Source organism: Lampetra fluviatilis, chromosome 10 (assembly GCF_964198595.1).
Source record: "Lampetra fluviatilis chromosome 10, kcLamFluv1.1, whole genome shotgun sequence".
Classification (NCBI taxonomy): Eukaryota; Metazoa; Chordata; class Hyperoartia; order Petromyzontiformes; family Petromyzontidae; genus Lampetra; species Lampetra fluviatilis.
Window position 1 is genome coordinate 9,525,345 of NC_136284.1, and position 19,585 is coordinate 9,544,929.

The following is a 19,585-nucleotide window of genomic DNA, read 5'->3' on the forward strand; positions in this document are numbered from 1 at the left end:
TTCGCTGTCTGCTTCACAGTCGACGTTAAGGATCCTGTAATGTTTTATATATATAAAAAGGAGTATGACTTTCCTGCCATTGTCAGTCCACTCTTGATAAGTTACTCATAAATTACTTGGCAAAGGTCGCATATCAACATCGTACTGACAAACTAATGTCCGCTTGCAGCCCAGTGCTGCATTCACCTTGGGACAGCTTCCACCAGGGGTCTCCTCAGCTAGGCTAGCAGCGGCATCGACATGGTTGAGATGAGATTTGAAACGAAAGCGCTCGGGACTTGCCGAGCCATTTTACCGCTTTTGTAAATGAAAATCCTCATCCTCTCCACACCTTTGCTTACGACTGTGACGCTCGTGCAGAGTTCAAAAAGCTTGCGCGCAGCTTCCAGGAGTTCCAGGTGCGCTCGCGAAACATGGGGCAGCTGCTCGCTGCCAGGGAGGAGCAGCTGGCCCAGGCTGAGGCGGAGCAGAAAGCGCTCGAAGTGAAGCTGAAGCAAGCGCGCAACCAAGTGGACGTGGAGCTCAGGAGGAGGCACAAGGTGGAGGCCGAGTGCGAGAAGCTGGTGAGCGCGCTCCTTGTGAGGGAAGAAATCGGCTGCTTGACGCCACTGTGGCGAGATGTTAACTACCTCGCCTGGTATACAGGAGGTCGTGGGTTCAACCCTAACACGTTTCTTTTGGAGTTTGCATGTTCTCCCTGTGGTCGCGTGAATTTTCTCCGGGTTTTTTCCTCCACATTTAGAAACATGTTTTGAGCATTTGGTAGCTATATATTTTCACATGGTACACCACTTCGTTGAGCTATCATTTGTGGCCAGGTCGCTTCTGAAAAAGAGCTATATAGCTCAGTAGGCCTTACCTGTTAAAATAAAAAAATAGTTTAATTTACATAGTTTAGTTTGGGATTGGTGGTATGAGAGGCCAGGAGGTGTAGATTCCTGAGCAAGCAAACTCGTGGTTCAGCCACCCAGTAAGTAAAGTCACGTGGTGCAAGTGGGTTTGGTTCGTTGTCCACACATCCCAACCTCGCACTCCACCCATCATGACCCTCGTCATTTGCGCTCGACAAAGGATGCCGCTTAAGACCTAAAAATGTAACTTCTACGTGTACACGTTACATTCTTTGTCAATCCACTGCTGGATGAGTGCCTTCCCTATGTATTGCAGGTTGTGGGGTTATTTGACCATACTTCACGATGGTCCACGCAGGTTGCTAAAGAAAGGAAGCATAGACGGAGTAAAGTACAGTATAACAATTGTTTTTTATGCACTGCCCTTAGCTCCAGAGCAGCTAATAACACCTGCATCCAAACACTATCCAGACTCAACACCTGCTTAGCTTCTGAGATCTGACGATTTCGAGTGCACTCTGGGTAATTTGCTTGCAGGCGTAAACAATAAAACAGCTTCCCAAACTCCAGTTGCTCCTATAATCAAATAAAGGTAACACGATTACACATTTCATTAATCTGATTCTAATGATTATAATACATGAAGACTTGGATTTTAGAGTTATTGAGGACTGGAGTATGGTTAACTTGATAGAAACGATGCTTTTCCTTGAGAGAGCTGGAAACCTACAGAATTAATACGTTTTTCTATGGCATAGTCTTAACACAAGTTTGCATGGTTGCCTGTCCGCAGGAGAGTCAAATGCAGCTGGTGAGGGAGGTGCTGATGCAGGACTTCAGCCAAAGCCGTCTGCTCTTGAACGAGGAGCAGAGAACCGCACTGGCCTTCCTTGGTGGATGCGGCCCGACTTCCACCACTCGCAAGTCGCATGGCAGGTCGGTCAATATGTCACGGCCACAGTTATGCATTAGCCAAAGCACCTGGGTTTTAAATTTAATTTAATACTCAAATCGATACTCTTGTCGGTTAAGTTAATAGAGGAAAAAGTAAATGGATCTTGAAATTGAAGCTAAGACATTAAGGAAACCACTAATCTCATTCTTATCCTAATTAACCCCCCCCCCCCTTTACCTGATTTTCCCACTGAACATCCTTGCAGCATCATCTAGAAAATCTGGATTTCGTGTAGGAAATCTGTTTTGTGTGGGGAAATTGTTTTGTGTAGACAGCACTGATGGCCATGCACTTTCTGATAATACTTCACGTCGTTTGTGCTTGACATCCTGAGCTGGTATCTGTCATCATGGTAATGGCTTTCCTTTTTTGCAGGATGTCCGCAATCAGGGAGTCGGTGCTGTCTACATCCATGCTTTCCGAAATCAGTTATGATCACACAGACGATGACTGGGTACGTGCAATGTCTCGGTTAAAACATCGAGTGTCGGCAAAACAAAAGGACAGCCGTTATATTTGGTGGCAGAATGTTCACCAGAACAGGGAGCCAGGGAATTGGTGTCTGTTTCAGTGATGCGGTTAAGATGTGCATTGCATTGTTTTAAACTGACTGTATCTAGCAGTTTTGTGTACTAACTCACGGACAAGGCTGGTGCACAATACTCTGCAAGAGTAGATCAGTGAGAGGGCGGCAGTTCGCAGCACATCTGCTGGGGCATCCCAGGTCGTTCCTGCAAGTTCTATTGCAGGCGATTCTTGATTTGGTCTTTTTACAGATCTGTTTTACATGGGGCTTCGAGGTCAGGCTTCTATCCATGATAATACCTATATATAATGGAGTGGGGTCCTAGTACACTGGGCTATCACAGAAGGACTCATCAAGGGTGGTGTCTGCTGCATGATCTGTTCAGGTGGAAAGCACTTGTGGTGGTTTTAGAAGTATTTGGTCAGTCTCCAGCTACGGAAATATGCCTCCAACATTGCTGTGCCAGTTTTCTCTTGACTCTGGTATCCAGATTCTATGAAGGTGGTGAAGGCAACAATCTGTTCTCTGGCTTGTTCAGGAGTAAGCTGGTGAAATATGGTTATGCAACTGCCACGACCCGCCCCCCGTGGAAAAAGCCCTCATCCACCAGTGGATTAACAACAGGGCTGTACATGCACTCCCATCTTTCCGAGTGGATGTGGAACTTTTGTGAACCTCTCTGCAGCTAGGTGTGGTGTGTCTTGTGAGTGCTAATGATTCTTGTACATGCAGGATGCTGACACTACACAGAGGGTTGAGCAACGGGCAACGAGAAGAGAAAGGCGGGTAAGGAAAATGCAGGGGATGATCGTGTATATGCATATAGAGCTGGGACGATTCGTCGATTAAGTTTATTAATCAGCAAAAAATTGTAGTCAACTCCTTTTTTGTGGTTAAACATGCCCCTTTAAAAATGGCGACCGCCTCAATATCCTGCTTTACAATGGTGGGAAACCCCCTACAAGCCATGCCCATCGTGACGAGCTGATGATGTTACAAAGTTCTAGATTTGAAGCTTTCGTGACTGCAAGGATTCATATTCTTAGATTTTTTCGGTAAAGTCACGTAGGTAAAAAATTAAAATTAATAAAAGCATTCGTGCTGTGACGGTTCCACCTGAAGACGGAAGCTTGTGTTGCCTCCGAAACGTCGTTATTTTTATTTTATTTTACTTTTATTAATTAAAATTTAAAATTTTTACCTACGTGACTTTATCGATGTTACAAAGGCCTGTCCATCACCTAGCCAGCTGTACATGGGAGGAAAGAGGTGAGACTTTTTTCCACAATTGTTTTTCATGTTATTTGATTAGTTGAGTAATGAAACCGAAAACCTGTAGAGTAACCCATTACTTATAAAGTCAGATGGCCCATCTATATATGCACACACATACCTGTTGGGCCATGCTTATGTTCAATGCAGTCTGAATATATTTGATTGCCTTCTTAATTGAGTTATTACATTAATTATGTATGTATATGTCATTTAATATCCCCTCGTGCATTTTAGAGCTGGCTGTGGGAAGGTAATGCGTCATGATTCATGTCTGGAGAAAGCCATTTGTACATCCCTTGGTATTCGTTTGTATATCTGTCAAAAGTATGTGACTTGTTATCCTCTGACCCCAATAAAGCACTTGGTCCATGAAAGCACTTAACTGCCTCACTTCAGAAAATGCCATAAATTCCTCATGACCGCTGCTGTCAGTGCACGTGAGGTCTGAAACATGGCCTGGAATTCTTGCATCTTCCACCAGAGGTCTCTCGGGGTCGGGCATCCAGAAGTGTGGACCATGCAGCCCAAAAGGTCCTGCGTGCCTGGAGAGATGCCCACAGCAAAGGCATTCAGTGATAAGGTCTCACCACTTTACTTGTTTGGTTAAAAAATATGCCTACTGGAGCACACTTTTCAATGCTCATGGTCACATTTCAAGAATAATCGCAGGCCGAGTGACTCGGCAGTTTCGAGAGTACGGTTCGCATTGAGAAGGTTGAGAGTTAAAATCCTGGTCAGGGGGTTGATCAGCACATCATCCGTCCAGGATCTATTAAATGAGTCGGTGGGCTCATCAATTGCACAAGTACGCTCGCCATTCCACCACATTTAATGTATTAGAATTACATTCATGTTCAAATTCTCCTTCATTCCATTTGCCTAAATATTTTCCTTGTTTTGTTGTTTGCTGCCCCCTACTTGCATAGATAATTTACCAGGGTGAGGGTGAGGAGACGGATCTGAACCTGACGGGGCTCGTGCTGGACACTGACAGGATCCGAGCTGACCCCACGCAGCTCAACTTGAGCGTGGAGATGCTGTCCAGGCGCCGGACGAGCCGCGGCAGACGCCTCTCCGCTCTCATTGGTGCGGTGACATGGCTTAATGGGGCACTGTTCAAATCCAGCAGCCGCTCCAATTAATCACTCACAATGAGGCCACTGTACATGCAAATTATGCAATTGGGATTGTACAGAGCAATCAATTCCCTCTATTGCAAAAAATAACTTGGTAGGATCCTCCTGATATATGTATGTTAAACTTATTACGCATCTTGTGTAGCCAACCGTGCTAATTGGAGGTGCGGTATGTATAGCCGTGAGACTTTCCTGGGTAACGGCCATATCTTTATATCCAACTGTGAAGCTTAGTTGGAAATCTTCAAATATTAGATGAGATTCGCAATGGGCTTCGTGTCCTTCTCCAAGCTCATTGCCATCCACTAGTTTTAACACTTTCCAACTACGATTGTTGAAGGTTTTCCATTAGCTCCCTCCGTCCATTCATACATAACGAGGTGGGCCACCATAGATCTTTTAAAGATAATCCAATATGAACAAACCTGTATAATGAAGATGTTTTTGGGCATGTGCCCTAAAGACAAATGGACACGTGAAATTTTCGTCCAAATTTGGAAATGCAAGTCGCCTAAAAAAAACTGATTTCAACTATACAAATCCGTTTTGCCCTGCAACTAACTCCCTGTTTGTCGGTTCCCATACATATAATTAAACATTTCAGAAGACAAATGCATATTGGAAAGTGTTACTCAATTATTCTATATGCATGAGTCATGAAAGAAATGTTTTCCATTTGGAACCGTCGACCAAACTACGTCAGAAAACCGCATGAACATTGTTTAACGCATGTCAATGGAATGGATTTCTTTTTATAATTCTCACAGCTGGAAAAATACATTTAAGTAAAATCCACATTTTTTATGCAATGGGATTTTTGTAATGCATTCATTGGTGAATGACAATTCGCTACACTAATCATGGTTGGGGTGCCTGGATCCAAACGCAGGATGTTGGTTGGGCCGGCTCTGTGCTCCCGTGCACACTATTAAACGCCTTGGCTACCTGACCACCTCATGCTCGTCTAATTTCTAAAGCTGTCACAACTTTGTCTTCGTGGCAACAAAGATAGACCAATGCATGGGAAGTGCACTGTTAGTACCATCCCAGTGGCTTCGTGCACACATTGGTCTGTGGTCAGTGTTATTTGTTCATAGTAGTCGAATCATTGATCCTCAACTAAAATGTTGTGAAAGGGTCATCTAGTACATTTATTGCTATTCTTATGGAAAGTTGTAAGCTTATGCAGCCCATTTTGTAGGTTTTGAGCAGTGTGCTCCAGAAGATTATACGAAATGTATTTCAACTTATTGCACGTAATCTGCATGAAGATGTGGACATTAATTACGCTGTGCGAGGATTGCAAACACACATCTCTCCATGCCTCTTTCTAAACTTTTCAGATTGTTTTGCCATATTCTTTGCAAATGTTTATTTCTGATCCATATGTGTCATAGCAGGTAGTATACATTAATGAAAAACTTCAGACGTTGGTGTGTTGCTTTCATCATTAAGTTAAGTTTTCCAACAACACTTTTCTTGTCAGGCTGCTGTATTTTTAATTGTATATACAAGTATTTCATCCATCAACATCTCGACGCAAACCTCATTGTGTGTGATAGAGCAATCCACCATGGAGAACTGTGGAGGGGAAACCTTGCAGGGCATTGTGTCCACGCTGTCCATGAAGAGCCCCCCTTTTGGCACGGAGTTGGAACGACAGCACTCCTTTTTCCCCAAAACGGTACGCACTCGATGCAGTATTTGTTACAAAAGTGTATCCGGATCGGTCGTGCAGCTTGTGGAGTTGCATACACGTTTTTGTGGCTTTTGTAAAATTTTTGAAGAAATGAAGACAGCGATATAATCGGAGGCCAATGAACGATCCACTGTGGCTGTTGGGCATGCAGTGAATCACCCCATTCCCTCTCCTCCCAGTGATTCGGTGAATTATCACAATTTGGGGTTGCAATTCAAATTAGCCCAGCAGTGCCCAGAGTTTCAGATTTTGAATCAAGCAGTCACCCTAGTTATTACTGCGGGTGTATTAACCGTAAACGTACCTGCCATCTGCTTCACAGTTGAAGATCCCTTTATGTAATTTGCAATAGTTGACCAATGTGCGTAGGTGCTATGGATCAAATTTTAATCATCGCGACTTGAGTCATTAGATTCAGTGTAGCTTCAAGACTCCATTTATTTTTTACATTTTTACCGCTTGTATTTTTTCTCTTTTTTCTTCTAAAAGTCTATTGGCTCAGTCTAAATGTAACGGCATATAATCTAGGTACCTTCGGCTTAAGAACCAAGTTAATTCATGAATTGATGCTTCGCTACGGGTCTGCCGGCCATGCACAATTTATGGGGGCATTTTTTTATTCTGTTTCTCTGTCGCCACTGCCGCTGCGGCCGCCGGGTTCACAGGTCATAAAGCCAGAGTCGTGTGTGCCGTGCGGGAAGAGGATCAAGTTCGGCAAGTTGGCACACAAGTGCCGCGACTGCCGCATGGTGGCGCATGCGGAGTGCAGGGAGCGCTGCCCACTCCCCTGCGTGTCACGCCCGCTGGCATCGGCATCCGCCCACCCCAGAGAGGTGCTTACCATTCCCCCGCCACCTCACAAAGAGTACCCGTCTCGTAAAAAAAAAACTCTGACTCGCATTCATTCTCAACTGCTGAATGAAGGACTCCCCAACCTGTTGCCGTCTCTCAGAGTGTTGCGATGCAACAATCCATCGGGCTCTTGCACACGAGCTTATTTCATCGCTGCATATCTGCGCTTGACATTATCCGGATCGTATTTTATCCTTTATTCATCTTTTGCTCTAACAAAGCAGTGTTCTCATTTCCCCATTTACGAGATTCATTACTGTATGAGATATCAGTCAGTTGATAACTTTCATTGACAACCAAGTAAGATATTACTTAATTCATGAATAATAACGAGCAGCAGTTGTATTATTATTGTTGGAAGGGTTGTTTGTAGGCACATGTAAAAAAAAGGTAAAGGTGCAGCCCTGCAATTACCTGCACATGCCACAGCTGGTTGAAAGGCTTTCACTAAAAGGAGCTCTGGAAAGTCCCTCTTAAGGATATTTGGCCTACTCTTCCACTCTGGCCAAACATCTTGTAAGAAGTGGGAGTACTCACAATTTACCCCTTACACGAGAGCTGCCGCTTGAAGGACTGCGGTGTGCCTACATCCATATACATACTGCTGGGTGGAGAGGTGGGGGGGGCATTTAAGAACATTTCCCATTGTGTCAACTACCACGCAGGAATATGAAATCGAACTCACGATCTCTTAATTGCAACTCAATTGTGCTAACCATTACACCGCGTCAGGATCCCAAGTGCACGTATTTCTTTACTTTAGGGGACCGTTGCAGACTTCTCGCCACCAACTGCGCCCATGATCCCATCCTTGGTGATACACTGCGTGGATGAGATTGAGAGGAGAGGGATGAAGGAGGTGAGATGCATGATGATCCTCGCGCTGCTCGCAGTCTATTGATCACAGAATTGACTTAACAGTTGTAAGTAGATGCCATGGTTTTATAATTATGAAGGGAACTATATTCTTGCAGGAAACATTGATTTCTTAGAAAATGGGGAATGGATTGTGAGTAAATGACAAACCAAATGTTTTTCTGCGTTATATTTTTATTATACGATTGACCTTAATACCAGGTTTATTTACCTCTCTGCATCACTCTCCAGAACCATACAAATGGAACACTCCATGGTCCCTACCCATTGCTGTGATACTTAAGACAACCAATATGAAAAACATAATACAGAATATACAACATATATAACAAGTATTGAACAGTTGGGTAATTATAGCATCTTTTTAATAAATCTTGGCACCATGGAGCAGATGTTAACATTCACCAATCAATGAATTGGCAGTGATTAACACTTTAATTTCAATGAAACATTTAATAAAGCATATTATGATACATCTCAGTGGGATAGCATCGTTAGCATGGGCCCTGGTGCAAGAGATGAAATGGGACACCTTGACCAGTTTTCCCCCCTCCTCACAGCCTGGCACCTGGTCACCCTCCAGCCAGTGGGCTGAGGTGCAGTTGCACTGTCTGCACACTCGATAGCTAGACCACTAGTGTGGTGTGCAAAATTGAGTTTGGAAACCCAGGCTGAGTGATGTGCAAGAACAAATATCCCTCTTATAGCCTTAACAGACTTGGGGCAAGTGGTGTTAGCGAGCACCTATGAAAGGCTGGGTGGGTGGCCAGCACCACGCCCAGCCTTTGTCTCCCTAGTGGGAATGTTTACACATTGCATCAGGTACTCATTTGAGGCTGAGTCGACCTCGGGGATGCTCAGGATCGCTTCAGATATTATCGTGACTGGTGTTGATCTTGAGTTGTAATCGAACCCAGGTCGCTGGGATCATAGCGCGGCCCGCTAACCGCGACGTTACCGCTCCCCTACTGAATGCATTGCTCTCATACACACACACATCCTTACCTTAACTCTGCAAGCAAATCCGGCGGTTGACACTCGTGTCCACTTGCAGGTGGGCCTGTACCGCGTACCGGGTAGCGACCGTGATGTGAAGGAGCTGAAGGAGCGCTGGCTGCGAGGGAAGGGCCTCCCCGCGCTGGCGCGTGTGGATGACGTGCATGTGGTGTGCGGCCTCCTCAAGGACTTCCTCCGCAGCCTCAAAGAGCCGCTGCTCACGCACCGTCTGCACCACACCTTCCTCGAGGCCATTGGTGAGTGGCTATCGTGCTACGCTGTGAACCTGGCGACCGATCAATATATATATTTTTTCTCCCAGGTCAAGCCTGCTGAGCTATGCAGCTCTTTTTCAGAAGTGACTTGGCCACAAGTGATAGCTCAACGAAGTGGCTTGTGGAAATTATAGCAGTCAAATACTTTAAATGCATGTTTTCCGAAATGTGGAGGGGAAAGACTGGAGACCCAGAGAAAAATCCATGCGACTAAGGGGAGAACATGTAAATTCCAAATATACAGGCATCAGGGTTTGGATCGATCCCACGACCAGTATACCAGGCGAGGTAGTTAACATGTTGCTACCGTGGCGCCCCTGAGTTGGATTCCTGACCAAGGCTAATATTAATTGCGACTGATGGTAATGAAAGGGTTCTCATCAACTGGAAGAGTGATCCTCATATAACCAGAGAAAACATCAACAGATTTATAATTCTTTGCAGGAGCAATCTTTCTTGGGATGTTTGGCCAGTTCCGTTTTTGAATATTTTATGCACAGGGGGATGAAATCCAAAATACCAGAAAACATCCACGCATAAAGTCATATAAATGTAGAATTTTTATGATGAAGGATAAACCTATCGGGGTGGAATGGGAATGCAGTCGGTTAGCGCACTGCGCTCTGGTTCCCAGCCATGATGAACGTCAGTGGTGAGTAATATATGCTGAGGGCTCGGGTCACTCCCTTAACCAACCCACACTGACCAGTGTGGCCAAATATGATTAAAAAAAACCCCATGACGAACATTGCATGTAAGGAGGCCTTCATCCAGCAGTGTATCGTCAAAGGGTGGTATTATAATAGCATCTAAATGGAATGTCATCGCAAGATACTTTACAAAATTCAAACAAAAAAGATAGAAAAGATATGGGGTTGGTCAGGACAGGGAAACATTGAAGGTTAAATTAGTTCACGACATCCTTGGTCGCTGGCTGTAATCACATCATTTTTAATTGGAAAAGTGTTCAAATGATGGGGGGAGGTTATTGTGGTTTGTTTGAAACTGTCGCAACTGAGATGATTTAGGTGAGATGATTTAGGTACTAATGCCATGTCACTCTGAACTTGCACCGCTGAGTTCCTTTCCAGGTTTCAGCCATCTGTCGTTAAACATTGTACATAAGCAGACAAAGACACCTCCTTCCTACATGTCCTCGAAACATAAAAGTAATTTTTACACATCCCGTCAGTCGAGACACATAAAGCAATGCACCATAGCCATCCCGTCGTGCATGTAAAATCAGTTTGTCCCAGTACGTATGACGCCATGATATTGTACGACTATCTTGAGCGTCAAGAATGGTGGACGACAATGTTCTGTTTTTCTGAATTGTAGTACAATCGTAATTGATTGACAATATCTTCAAAAACTAAAAAAAAGTTACTTCAATATTTTACAAACGAATGCACGTGTGTATTGTGTCTGCAATGTTCGTGTGAAATCGTGGAAACTACCCACCAGCAATTTCAGACGAGGACAACCGCGCGGCAGCAATGTACGGAGCCATCGGGCAACTCCCACAGCCGAACCGTGACACCCTGGCCTACCTGATGCTGCACCTGCAGAGGTGAGGGCCTCATCTCTAACTGCCACAGGACATGACGTACTGGATACAGCTATTTTTAAATCCTTTATATTAAGTTCGCTTGCTTGCTTACTTGCGTGCTTGCTTGCTTGCGCACTTACGACCGTGCAAATCTTTCGGTCGTTTTTTAACCCACTTCCCGTGATCCAATCGAGCTGACATTTTGCACACAGACTCGTGCGTGAAAATGTATTTTCGTGAAAAAAAATTTTCCTAAATTTTCCACTTTTTACGATTTTTTTTTTTCATATTTAATTTCAAATACCAATGTGATAAAAATGAAACTCTTACTCAAGAAAAACAGAAATGAATAATAAAATAAAACCGATGCCACGCATATAAAGGATTTATAGTGAAAAACTTAGTTTTTACGGGTTAATTTTTAGTGTTTTATTTTACGGATCATTTTAATGCCTCGTGTCGTGGTTTTCACACTCGACTTGCAATCCAGGGGTCGCCGGGTTCGATTTACGGGTGCGGCATTTGAAACGATGGTGCAGGTTTCTTAAATCCCCCCCGCCTCTGTCCACTCAGCACTATAGTTAGTCGATCGGCAGGTTGCATGTGGTGGGGTACAGTATTTAGCCAGTGTGGATGAGTAGGCCAGAATGAACTCTGCAGTATATCTACACCTCAAACCTGTGGAGGAGACCCTTCAGCCAGCAGTGGCATGGGCAAGAAATTACAGGCTGGACCTTTACCCCATGCCGCACACGTACATGAAATAAACCCTTTGCATTGGTGTTGAAGTAAATGCTCTCGCTGTTTTGGTAATGTAATTCCCAATTGTAGGGTTCGTCATGTTCATTATGTAACGTGAGTGGGAAGTCCGTTGAGATTTAACGCAAATGAACGACATCGGGGAGTTTATTCACTCCCACTGCGATTTGATTAATTTAATTTGATGAATTAAAATTTCACAGTAAAACAATAATGATGTTTGTGTTATAATAATATAATAACAATGTCCAGCACGATAGTTACATTTTTTTTGGCAGTTGGGTATGACATCATTTTGTGTATGTGTAATGTGCTAGTGTAGCCCACTTACAATTTCTTGTGAGCTCTCCTCCATCCTTCGTACAATCATGCACAAGAATAACCTAATGCAATAATGTTAAAAGTAGATTGATGAAGCATGTAACAATTTCAAGAGTCGGTCTGTTGTATGATATTGCAACCGGGGGACGTGTCGGTGCCAGGCTATTGTAAATAATAGAACAGACAAGCAACACAGGAGACGATAAGCCGAATAGTCTGGTCAAAGGTCATATATTTTCAAAATGTCAAGCTTGTGCGCATAAAATACATATCACAAGCTTTCAAATTACAATTTGGTGGCGTGGTCTCGGTAAGGTGGAGTATTCCAGATAGACGTATAGACCAGTGGTTCTTAACCTTTCCTGCAGCTCTGCACTTTGGTTCTCAATTGTTTAAAAAAATTATAATATTCATAAATACATAGAGGTTTCATGAAACAAATTAGTTCTACTTATGTGTTCGTGCTTAATTTGTGTTTCGATTATTTACTTTCTGAAAACATATGGCATGTCTTGCATCCCCAAAAAGGGCATCTCGTACCTCCAGGGGGTGCGTGAACCCCAGGTTAAGAACCACTGATATAGGCAAACCGCTTATTATATTATTTACATTATATAGCTAGGAGGCTTTATTTTCACAAGAGGAAGATGCCGCCCCTCGGTTGAATCCAGTGAGGCTTGTGTGTTGGTCTCACATTGCATTGCCATTTGCCTGTGGCCTGCTTTTGCACCTTGCTTGTGAAGAGTGGCGGAGAGCACGGAGTGCAAAATGAATCAGTCCAACTTGTCCCGGGTGTTTGGACCGACGCTCGTGGGCCATGCCACTGCCAACCCCGAGCCCATGGTCATCCTCAGAGACACGCGGCAGCAGCCCATGGTATGACCATCGCCACCGCCGTTTTCCTGCTCGCTGACCCTGAGTCGTGAGGTCACAGGATGTATATTACCTCTACAGGAATAAAAGGTGCTGCATGGAGGGCAAGGAAGGTGCTGGCACAGTGATTAGCGCAGTCTGCTATGAATACAGCAACTTGAGTTTGTCTCCTGCCCATGGTTAACATCACTAGCAAGTGGTATCTGAACTGATTCTGTGACCCCTACCCGCCTTCAACCTGCAGTCATCAATATAGTGCAGTATGGTCAAACAACCCCCATGAAATGTTGTGGAGAGACTTTCATTCAGCAGGAGACTGACAAATGTTTGAAAATAATAAAATTGATAACATAGATAAAGGACACCATAAATAATTCGCATGCAATGATTCGTTACGGATACAGCTCTTAACTGGGTGTGGTTCGTGGAGAGGTCAAGAAGTCATTGTGGCCAATGACGTTGATGCATATTCTTAGGTTTTTTCGGTAAAGTCACGTAGGTAAAACATCTGAACTGATTCTGCTTGATGCAGCTAATTCGGCTGTGACGGTCCCACCTGATGACGGAGACTTGTGTTGCCTCCGAAACGTCGTTATTTTTGTTTTTATTTTATTTTCATTAATTTTGATGTTTTACCTACGTGACTTTACCGAAAAAACCTAAGAATATGATTCCTTGCAGTCACGAAAGCTTCAAATCTAGACGTTGATGCAATTACAGATTGCCATCGCTTATTCCTCATTCCCCAGGTGTGGCACAGTCTACACTGACCTCTCAAGGCCTGCTATTAAAATATTCCCCCATAATCCTTTGTCTTCCCGAGAAAAGAGTGCTCCATAGTTGAGGGGAATCTTATTCATGAAGTCGAGTACATGTGGTGAAAAAAAACATTTGGGCGACTCTGAGACAACTTTGTGCACCAATGCTGCAGGTGGTGGACCACTTAATGTCGCTCCCGGCCGAATTTTGGCAGCGTTGGGTAACATTCACAACATTTGTGGACAAAGAAAACAACGACAGCTCAACGGCAGCCGTCATCTCCAATGCCTACGCCAGTGTCTGCACGCCCCCGTTGAGAAGCCACTTCGGTAACGCACTTGCACGTCACAGCAAATAATTAATCGCAAGCCGCGTTTACATCCATTCGGTCTTTGGGTGCACCATTTGAAAATGTGATTGGATGTGTCCAACAAGAAGTGAATTCAGATAAGATTTTTTATTATTTTTTAGATGAGATCACATCATACCTAAGATCTACTCCTAAGAGACCCTTCATAGCCTTTCCAGAATACTGGTTGATTTTTATTTCATATTAACAAAAAAATGCAGCTGCACATTGCACCAGATGCTTGGGAAATGACAAAACTGCACCGTGCATTTATCACGAGGACTGGGAATTAAGAAACTGCAGAGTAAAAAATGCTGCAGGTTCATGTTATAAATATTGATGATGTTTAATTAGCTGTTGTGTTGTTGTGCACCAGGAGGCAATTTGCTTGGCCCCCTGGTAATACCGGATACACCAAAGATATCGCCCCAGACCAATCGCATGCACCTGAGCAAGATCCCGATCAACACGATGTGAGTTCGCTCGCACTGCCAATGGGGTGATGAATGGGGCCATCTTGGAGAGTACGTAAAGGTGGCACGCTCTTTTAATGCTGTGACATTTGCTTTTATTTCGTGCCAGGAATTCTGGAAAGAATAGGCCGATGCCTTCGGGGAGGAAGATCGGAAACTACTGGTCTTCTCCATCCCTCACTTAAACTCTTCAGTCCCCGGTGCACATCCATTAACGAATTCCACGGATGGACCTTGGCCTGGGACTTTTATGATTGAAAAATTATGGATGCAGCTTCTGTTTGTGCTGCCATCAAAATGAACAGCAAATAAATAACAATACTGATTAGTGAATACGGGATCCCCAATGGTGTTTTCCCTTTGCGTCACTCAAAACATGTGTGCTTAATGCCACTTGTGGTTCCTCGGCTGTGATGCATACAATAATGTGTGTGTGTGTGCTGCCATTGTATACGACCAGATTTTGTGCTACAATGTACAGTGTCACGGTCAAGCCGAGATGTATGTAGTTCCTGCTCATTGTGTGCATCAACCACGGTGTGCACGGTGTAGCACTGTAGCAAGTGCACACGTTGATTTGCTGCCAATTATCACGTGTTGGTGTGTGCGGTGTACAGTTTGTATTAGACTTGTGTGTTGAAGTGATGTAGCAAGAGAGGGCACACTTTAAAAGTTTAACTTTTTCATATCACGTTTTTCTTGCACATATAACAACTTAGAACATTTGTAGGTCAATGTATATATTGTATTAATAATGAAGTGTGGCTGTTTCAACCAGCTCTATTTTGTAGCACGTCGCAAAGTATTGCCCCGATCGCGTACTCAAGTGTTTGATATCCTCCATCTGTTATTAAAGCACTCCGTACCCAGCGCAGGCAGAGGTGCATCAGTTCGTGTTTTAAAATTAATGCACACAAAGCAGCACATGGGAGTGTTAGTCTGTGACCCTGAATTCCTAGACATGTTGCTTGTGAAAGGTATTGTCTGTGTTTTGTTTGACCGTAGTCTGTATTGTTTACACAAATACTAATACTTAACTATACTTGAAAATGGGGGGGGGGGGGTAAAAACAAAAGTTGGAATGTGAATTAAAAAATAAAGGTTTTATTGGATAACCAGTCTGGATAAAAAAATTAGTTTTTGTAAATTGTGTTCCTTTTTAAGTGTATGTTTCATCATCGTTATTGGACATGATCTGCCCACTGCTGGAAAGAAAGCCTGCTCACGTGATCGTCACCTTTCATGGGCTTGTGATGCCATACATCCGTCCGTTGCTTTTCAAATTCCATGTTGGGCCGTCCCTCCTTTGGCTGTCCCCCCATCGTTAGTCTCGATCAAGTGTTCTATGTTGAAATTTTTTAATTATTAACGTACACTGAAATACATCCTCGCTGGCCTAAATAACATCCGTTTAGTGTATGCCTAAGGCGACAGCGCTACCGTCAATTTGTGATGGCAGCCTATCCAGGGCCAACCTCCACCCTTGTTTGTTAACTCGATAGAATGACAAAATGTAATTGAAAGAATAAGACGAGAAAAATGTTATAGGTTCTCGACGAGACGACATGTCAAAATCTGATATATTTATCCGCCTAGGTCTCATCCATACTGTTGTGTTGAACCACCATACATACTGAAGGTCAAAACTTCTGTTTTTGCTTATTCCCTTGTTACCTATCGATGTTTGCGATTCCCTTTCATCATCTCTGTTCGGTAATTATCACCTTGTGCAAGTCAAGAAAATGTATGAACTCATCGTAATGGGCCGTCCCTAAATGACGTCACGCGATTTTTGACCCCCCGTCGTCGCACGGCGTCGCTAAAAGACCCCCCTTAAATATGACGTCACAAAGCTCTGCCCCCCCCCCCCCAAATAAAACATGCTTCAAATCGCTTTAAACTATTGTCATTGTAGTGCCTATTTAATGTGGCGCTGCACTCATACGTTGTAGGATAAAACCTTTATTAAAAAGTATATTTAATTAAGTAGAACGTGTTTATATTTATTTAAAGTTGCGCATTTTGATGTGACCCCCCCCCCCCCAGGTGCGTGACGTCATTTATGGACGGCCCCGAACCTCTTTTTGTAACCTACTGGTTTCTAGCCCCTCGTCTCTTTACGTACGTGGTTTCTGTGCTCGGTGATAGTTATTTAGCAATGCCAAATGTACTCGTGGCACCCACAGTGGCTAACCCCTGGGTTGAACCCGGTTTATTGTGATTTATTGTGTTTGCGTGTGTGCCACGTGTTCATAACGTGGGCATTTATGGGTTTTGTTCGAATGGCTCACGCGCCACGTGCCGGGCCAGATGATTGCGTCGGCAGCATCATAAATCCCTCTCATTATTGCGAGAGCCGCGGAACAACAACGCGCCGCTGTTGACGCATAAAAAAAAACACTCGACGATACATACTCAGCGCGGCAAAAATAAACGTGTCGTTCACAAGTCGAAGTTTACAAACGCACTATCCGTAACGTGAACTACGGCAAGATGAACACGCGGATGTATTGGCACGGTTGGCTACGTACGGTGCGAAAGAAGTTCAACATTCTACATTTATCTCCACGTTTCCTTACAAGTATTGGGATCCACGGTTGCACACTGGGAAATCCTAGGATGGAATTGTCCATTTGAATTATGATTATCTCCGTGCAGGACACGCAAATCTCTGTGTGTGTTCTCCCACCGTCGGTATAAGGGGCCGTCCATAAATGACGTCACGCACCTAGGGGGTGGGGGGGGTCAGACATTTGTGACGAGTGCAGCGCCACATTAAATCCGCAATACAATGACAATAGTTTAAAGCGATTTGTTTTAGAATTTTTTTGGGGGGGGGGGGCAGGGCTTTGTGATGTCATAATTGAGGGGGGGGGGGTCCTGACTTTTTGTGACGCCGTGTGACGAAGGGGGGGGGGTCAAAAATCGTCCAAAATCGCTTGACGTCATTTATGGGCGGCTCCTAACCCCGTGCATCTTTGAGCAACCGCGACACACGCAACACTTTGTGGATGGTCTTGCTGCTGGGGTCCCCCCCATCTCCCCCCCCCCCCCTTAGTCGCTGATCACGTGGCAGGGAAGAGCTGCACGCCGCACGCATGGCGGCTATGGGAGGGATGCGCTGAGCGCGCTCATTACGGTACAAACTCCACATCCACACTCGCTCCTCTCCCCCTCTCGCTGTCGCACGCACAAACACACACATTGTGTCGTGGTCGTAACGTGTGTGTGTGTGGTGTGTGCGTAGCGGAACAACGAAGATAGCCTCAACCTTGGACGTTATTCTCAGCACGTGCAGTAGTAGATTATGGTGTCTCTTATCGCTCTTTCATTATTATTTTTATTCTTTTGATGTTTTTTTTTGTAATTCGCCCGGATGCTACATTTGTTGCGTTTCGTCGCAATGCCGGGTTCATTGCGGCAGTAGGACGCTGCGCTGTTATACCCGAGTTCGATTCGTGGTGGCCACGGCTCACATTAGTGGCATCTGAACAATACATCCACCACCTTCACCAGCCGTCGTGAAGTATAGTCAAACGATTCCTTCATCCAGCAGTGGACTGACCAAGGACTGTGTGTGTGTGTGTGCAAGGTGTAGCTGATGTGCAGGGCGCCTCTGCTGCTGTGCCGGTGTGCCAATCTCCAGCCGGTAAGAAGTGTCTCCACGTCTTTACGATACAATATTGTGGTGGTGGTTGAGGCAATCCAATGATAACGATTCGCACCTGAACTCTGCGCGTGTGTAAGTGGCGGACTATTCTGTTTGAGTGTAGAATATACAACACACTTGACACGCGCTTCCGTGAAATGTCTTAAGTCGTATTTCAAGTATTGTGTGTGGTGTGTGTACGTGGTACTGTATGCGTGCACGTGTACTGCGGGAGTCACGTGAAAAGCACGTGTAGTTGTGTACTGTACAATGCACACTGCTCTCCCATTCAAACGCGCTGTAATTGGTGGAATACAACAATATAATGATGTGATCCTGCGCCTTAACGGGAACAAGAGCAACCTCCGTGCCTCCAGAGCTGGTAGGGATTAGGTTTGAACAGCTGTGCGGGGGGAGCATTTAGTGCTGATCTGTATTGTAGCAATTTGTTAAGCCGCGTGTTTACGTACGGGTATAGACGTGGCTGTGGAGTCGGTGGTGCAGTGGGTTGGCACACTGCGCTTCTGTATTAACCCGTATTAAAGATCGATTCGGAGACACGGAACAACATCAGCGGTGGATGACATCAGAAGCGGTGCTGCTGGGCTTATTAGCCCCGTTCACCAACCCGCACTGAACAGCGTGGTTGAAACTGAAAAGTATGGTATAAAATAAAATTAAAACCCCATTACTGACATCTGTTTTTAGTATTCCCCCTTGCATGCAATGGATTCGGGTGACTATTGCGACCGCAAAGTAAAAAAAAAATCACCAAATCGTGAATAACATCGCCACCCTGAGTCGTGATAATTTACCAAGACGCAGCAGTGCCGGATTAAGCTCGTGCGGGGCCTGGAGCAAATGTTATAAAGGGGCCCTAAATAAATAAAAACAAAAATATTAAAACACAAATTTGTAACTTGCATAATAAAGTAATTGTATTTATTTGTTTGCTATACAGCCAGATAATACGACAAATCGCTAACTTTAAACACCCAGTCCATAAAAGTTGAAGACCGTATTGTACTAGAGTAATAGAGCAAGTGCAGAATAACTGAACCGGAATTGATAGCTTGAAAGCATTTAGCGCGGGGCCCGTAGCATATGCTACTCATGCTACTAGGATAATCCGGCACTGCCAATACGTCTGTCTGTGGAGCCGATGGGCAATGCGTCTAAAGTGGGCCCGTATCCACTAATTTTGGCTGTGCGTGAATGAGACTGGCACAGAGATTAGATCAAGGGCATTCATGATGGTTACTGTTCTAATCTCTCGCATGGCAATATTTTCCAGGAGCTAAATGGCAATGTGTTGAATGAACGCAGACAAATGGTTTACAATATGGTACACATACTCTTAGGTTTTTTCGGTAAAGTCACGTAGGTAAAATGAAAATAAAATCAAAATCAAA

General features: G+C 44.4%; 2 protein-coding genes across 7 annotated transcripts in view; both read left to right on the forward strand.

The window, feature by feature from the left end:
* The first annotated feature begins 370 nt into the window (after nucleotides 1-370).
* On the forward strand, nucleotides 371-14,910 carry LOC144934332 (rac GTPase-activating protein 1-like). The gene is made up of 15 exons (XM_078860014.1): nucleotides 371-563; nucleotides 1,645-1,787; nucleotides 2,182-2,260; nucleotides 3,065-3,118; nucleotides 4,089-4,187; nucleotides 4,534-4,693; nucleotides 6,306-6,427; nucleotides 7,108-7,275; nucleotides 8,058-8,153; nucleotides 9,225-9,423; nucleotides 10,906-11,011; nucleotides 12,814-12,946; nucleotides 13,875-14,031; nucleotides 14,428-14,524; nucleotides 14,634-14,910. The coding sequence occupies exons 1-15, from the start codon at nucleotides 414-416 to the stop codon at nucleotides 14,707-14,709; spliced, it is 1,839 nt and encodes a 612-aa protein (XP_078716140.1). The 5' UTR covers nucleotides 371-413; the 3' UTR covers nucleotides 14,710-14,910.
* A 2,673-nt stretch (nucleotides 14,911-17,583) lies between these two features.
* Nucleotides 17,584-19,585, forward strand: part of LOC144934547 (band 3 anion transport protein-like) — a 67,238-nt gene continuing 65,236 nt past the window's right edge. For 4 of the 6 annotated variants that reach the window (XM_078860455.1, XM_078860453.1, XM_078860449.1 and 1 more), the window contains exons 1-2: nucleotides 17,591-17,663; nucleotides 18,117-18,173. The gene's annotated coding sequence lies outside the window, so the exon portion shown is untranslated. Of the gene's footprint in view, nucleotides 17,664-18,116; nucleotides 18,174-19,585 lie in introns of all 6 variants that reach the window. The other 2 variants (XM_078860450.1, XM_078860452.1) reach the window with 2 other exon arrangements.

Coding starts and splice junctions, on each gene's coding strand:
- LOC144934332 (XM_078860014.1), top strand. CDS start 414: ATGGGGCAGCTGCTCGCTGCCAGGGAGGAGCAGCTGGCCCAGGCTGAG. Junction 8,154..9,224: donor AGAGGAGAGGGATGAAGGAG/GTGAGATGCATG, acceptor GTCCACTTGCAG/GTGGGCCTGTACCGCGTACC. Junction 11,012..12,813: donor CTGATGCTGCACCTGCAGAG/GTGAGGGCCTCA, acceptor TTGCTTGTGAAG/AGTGGCGGAGAGCACGGAGT.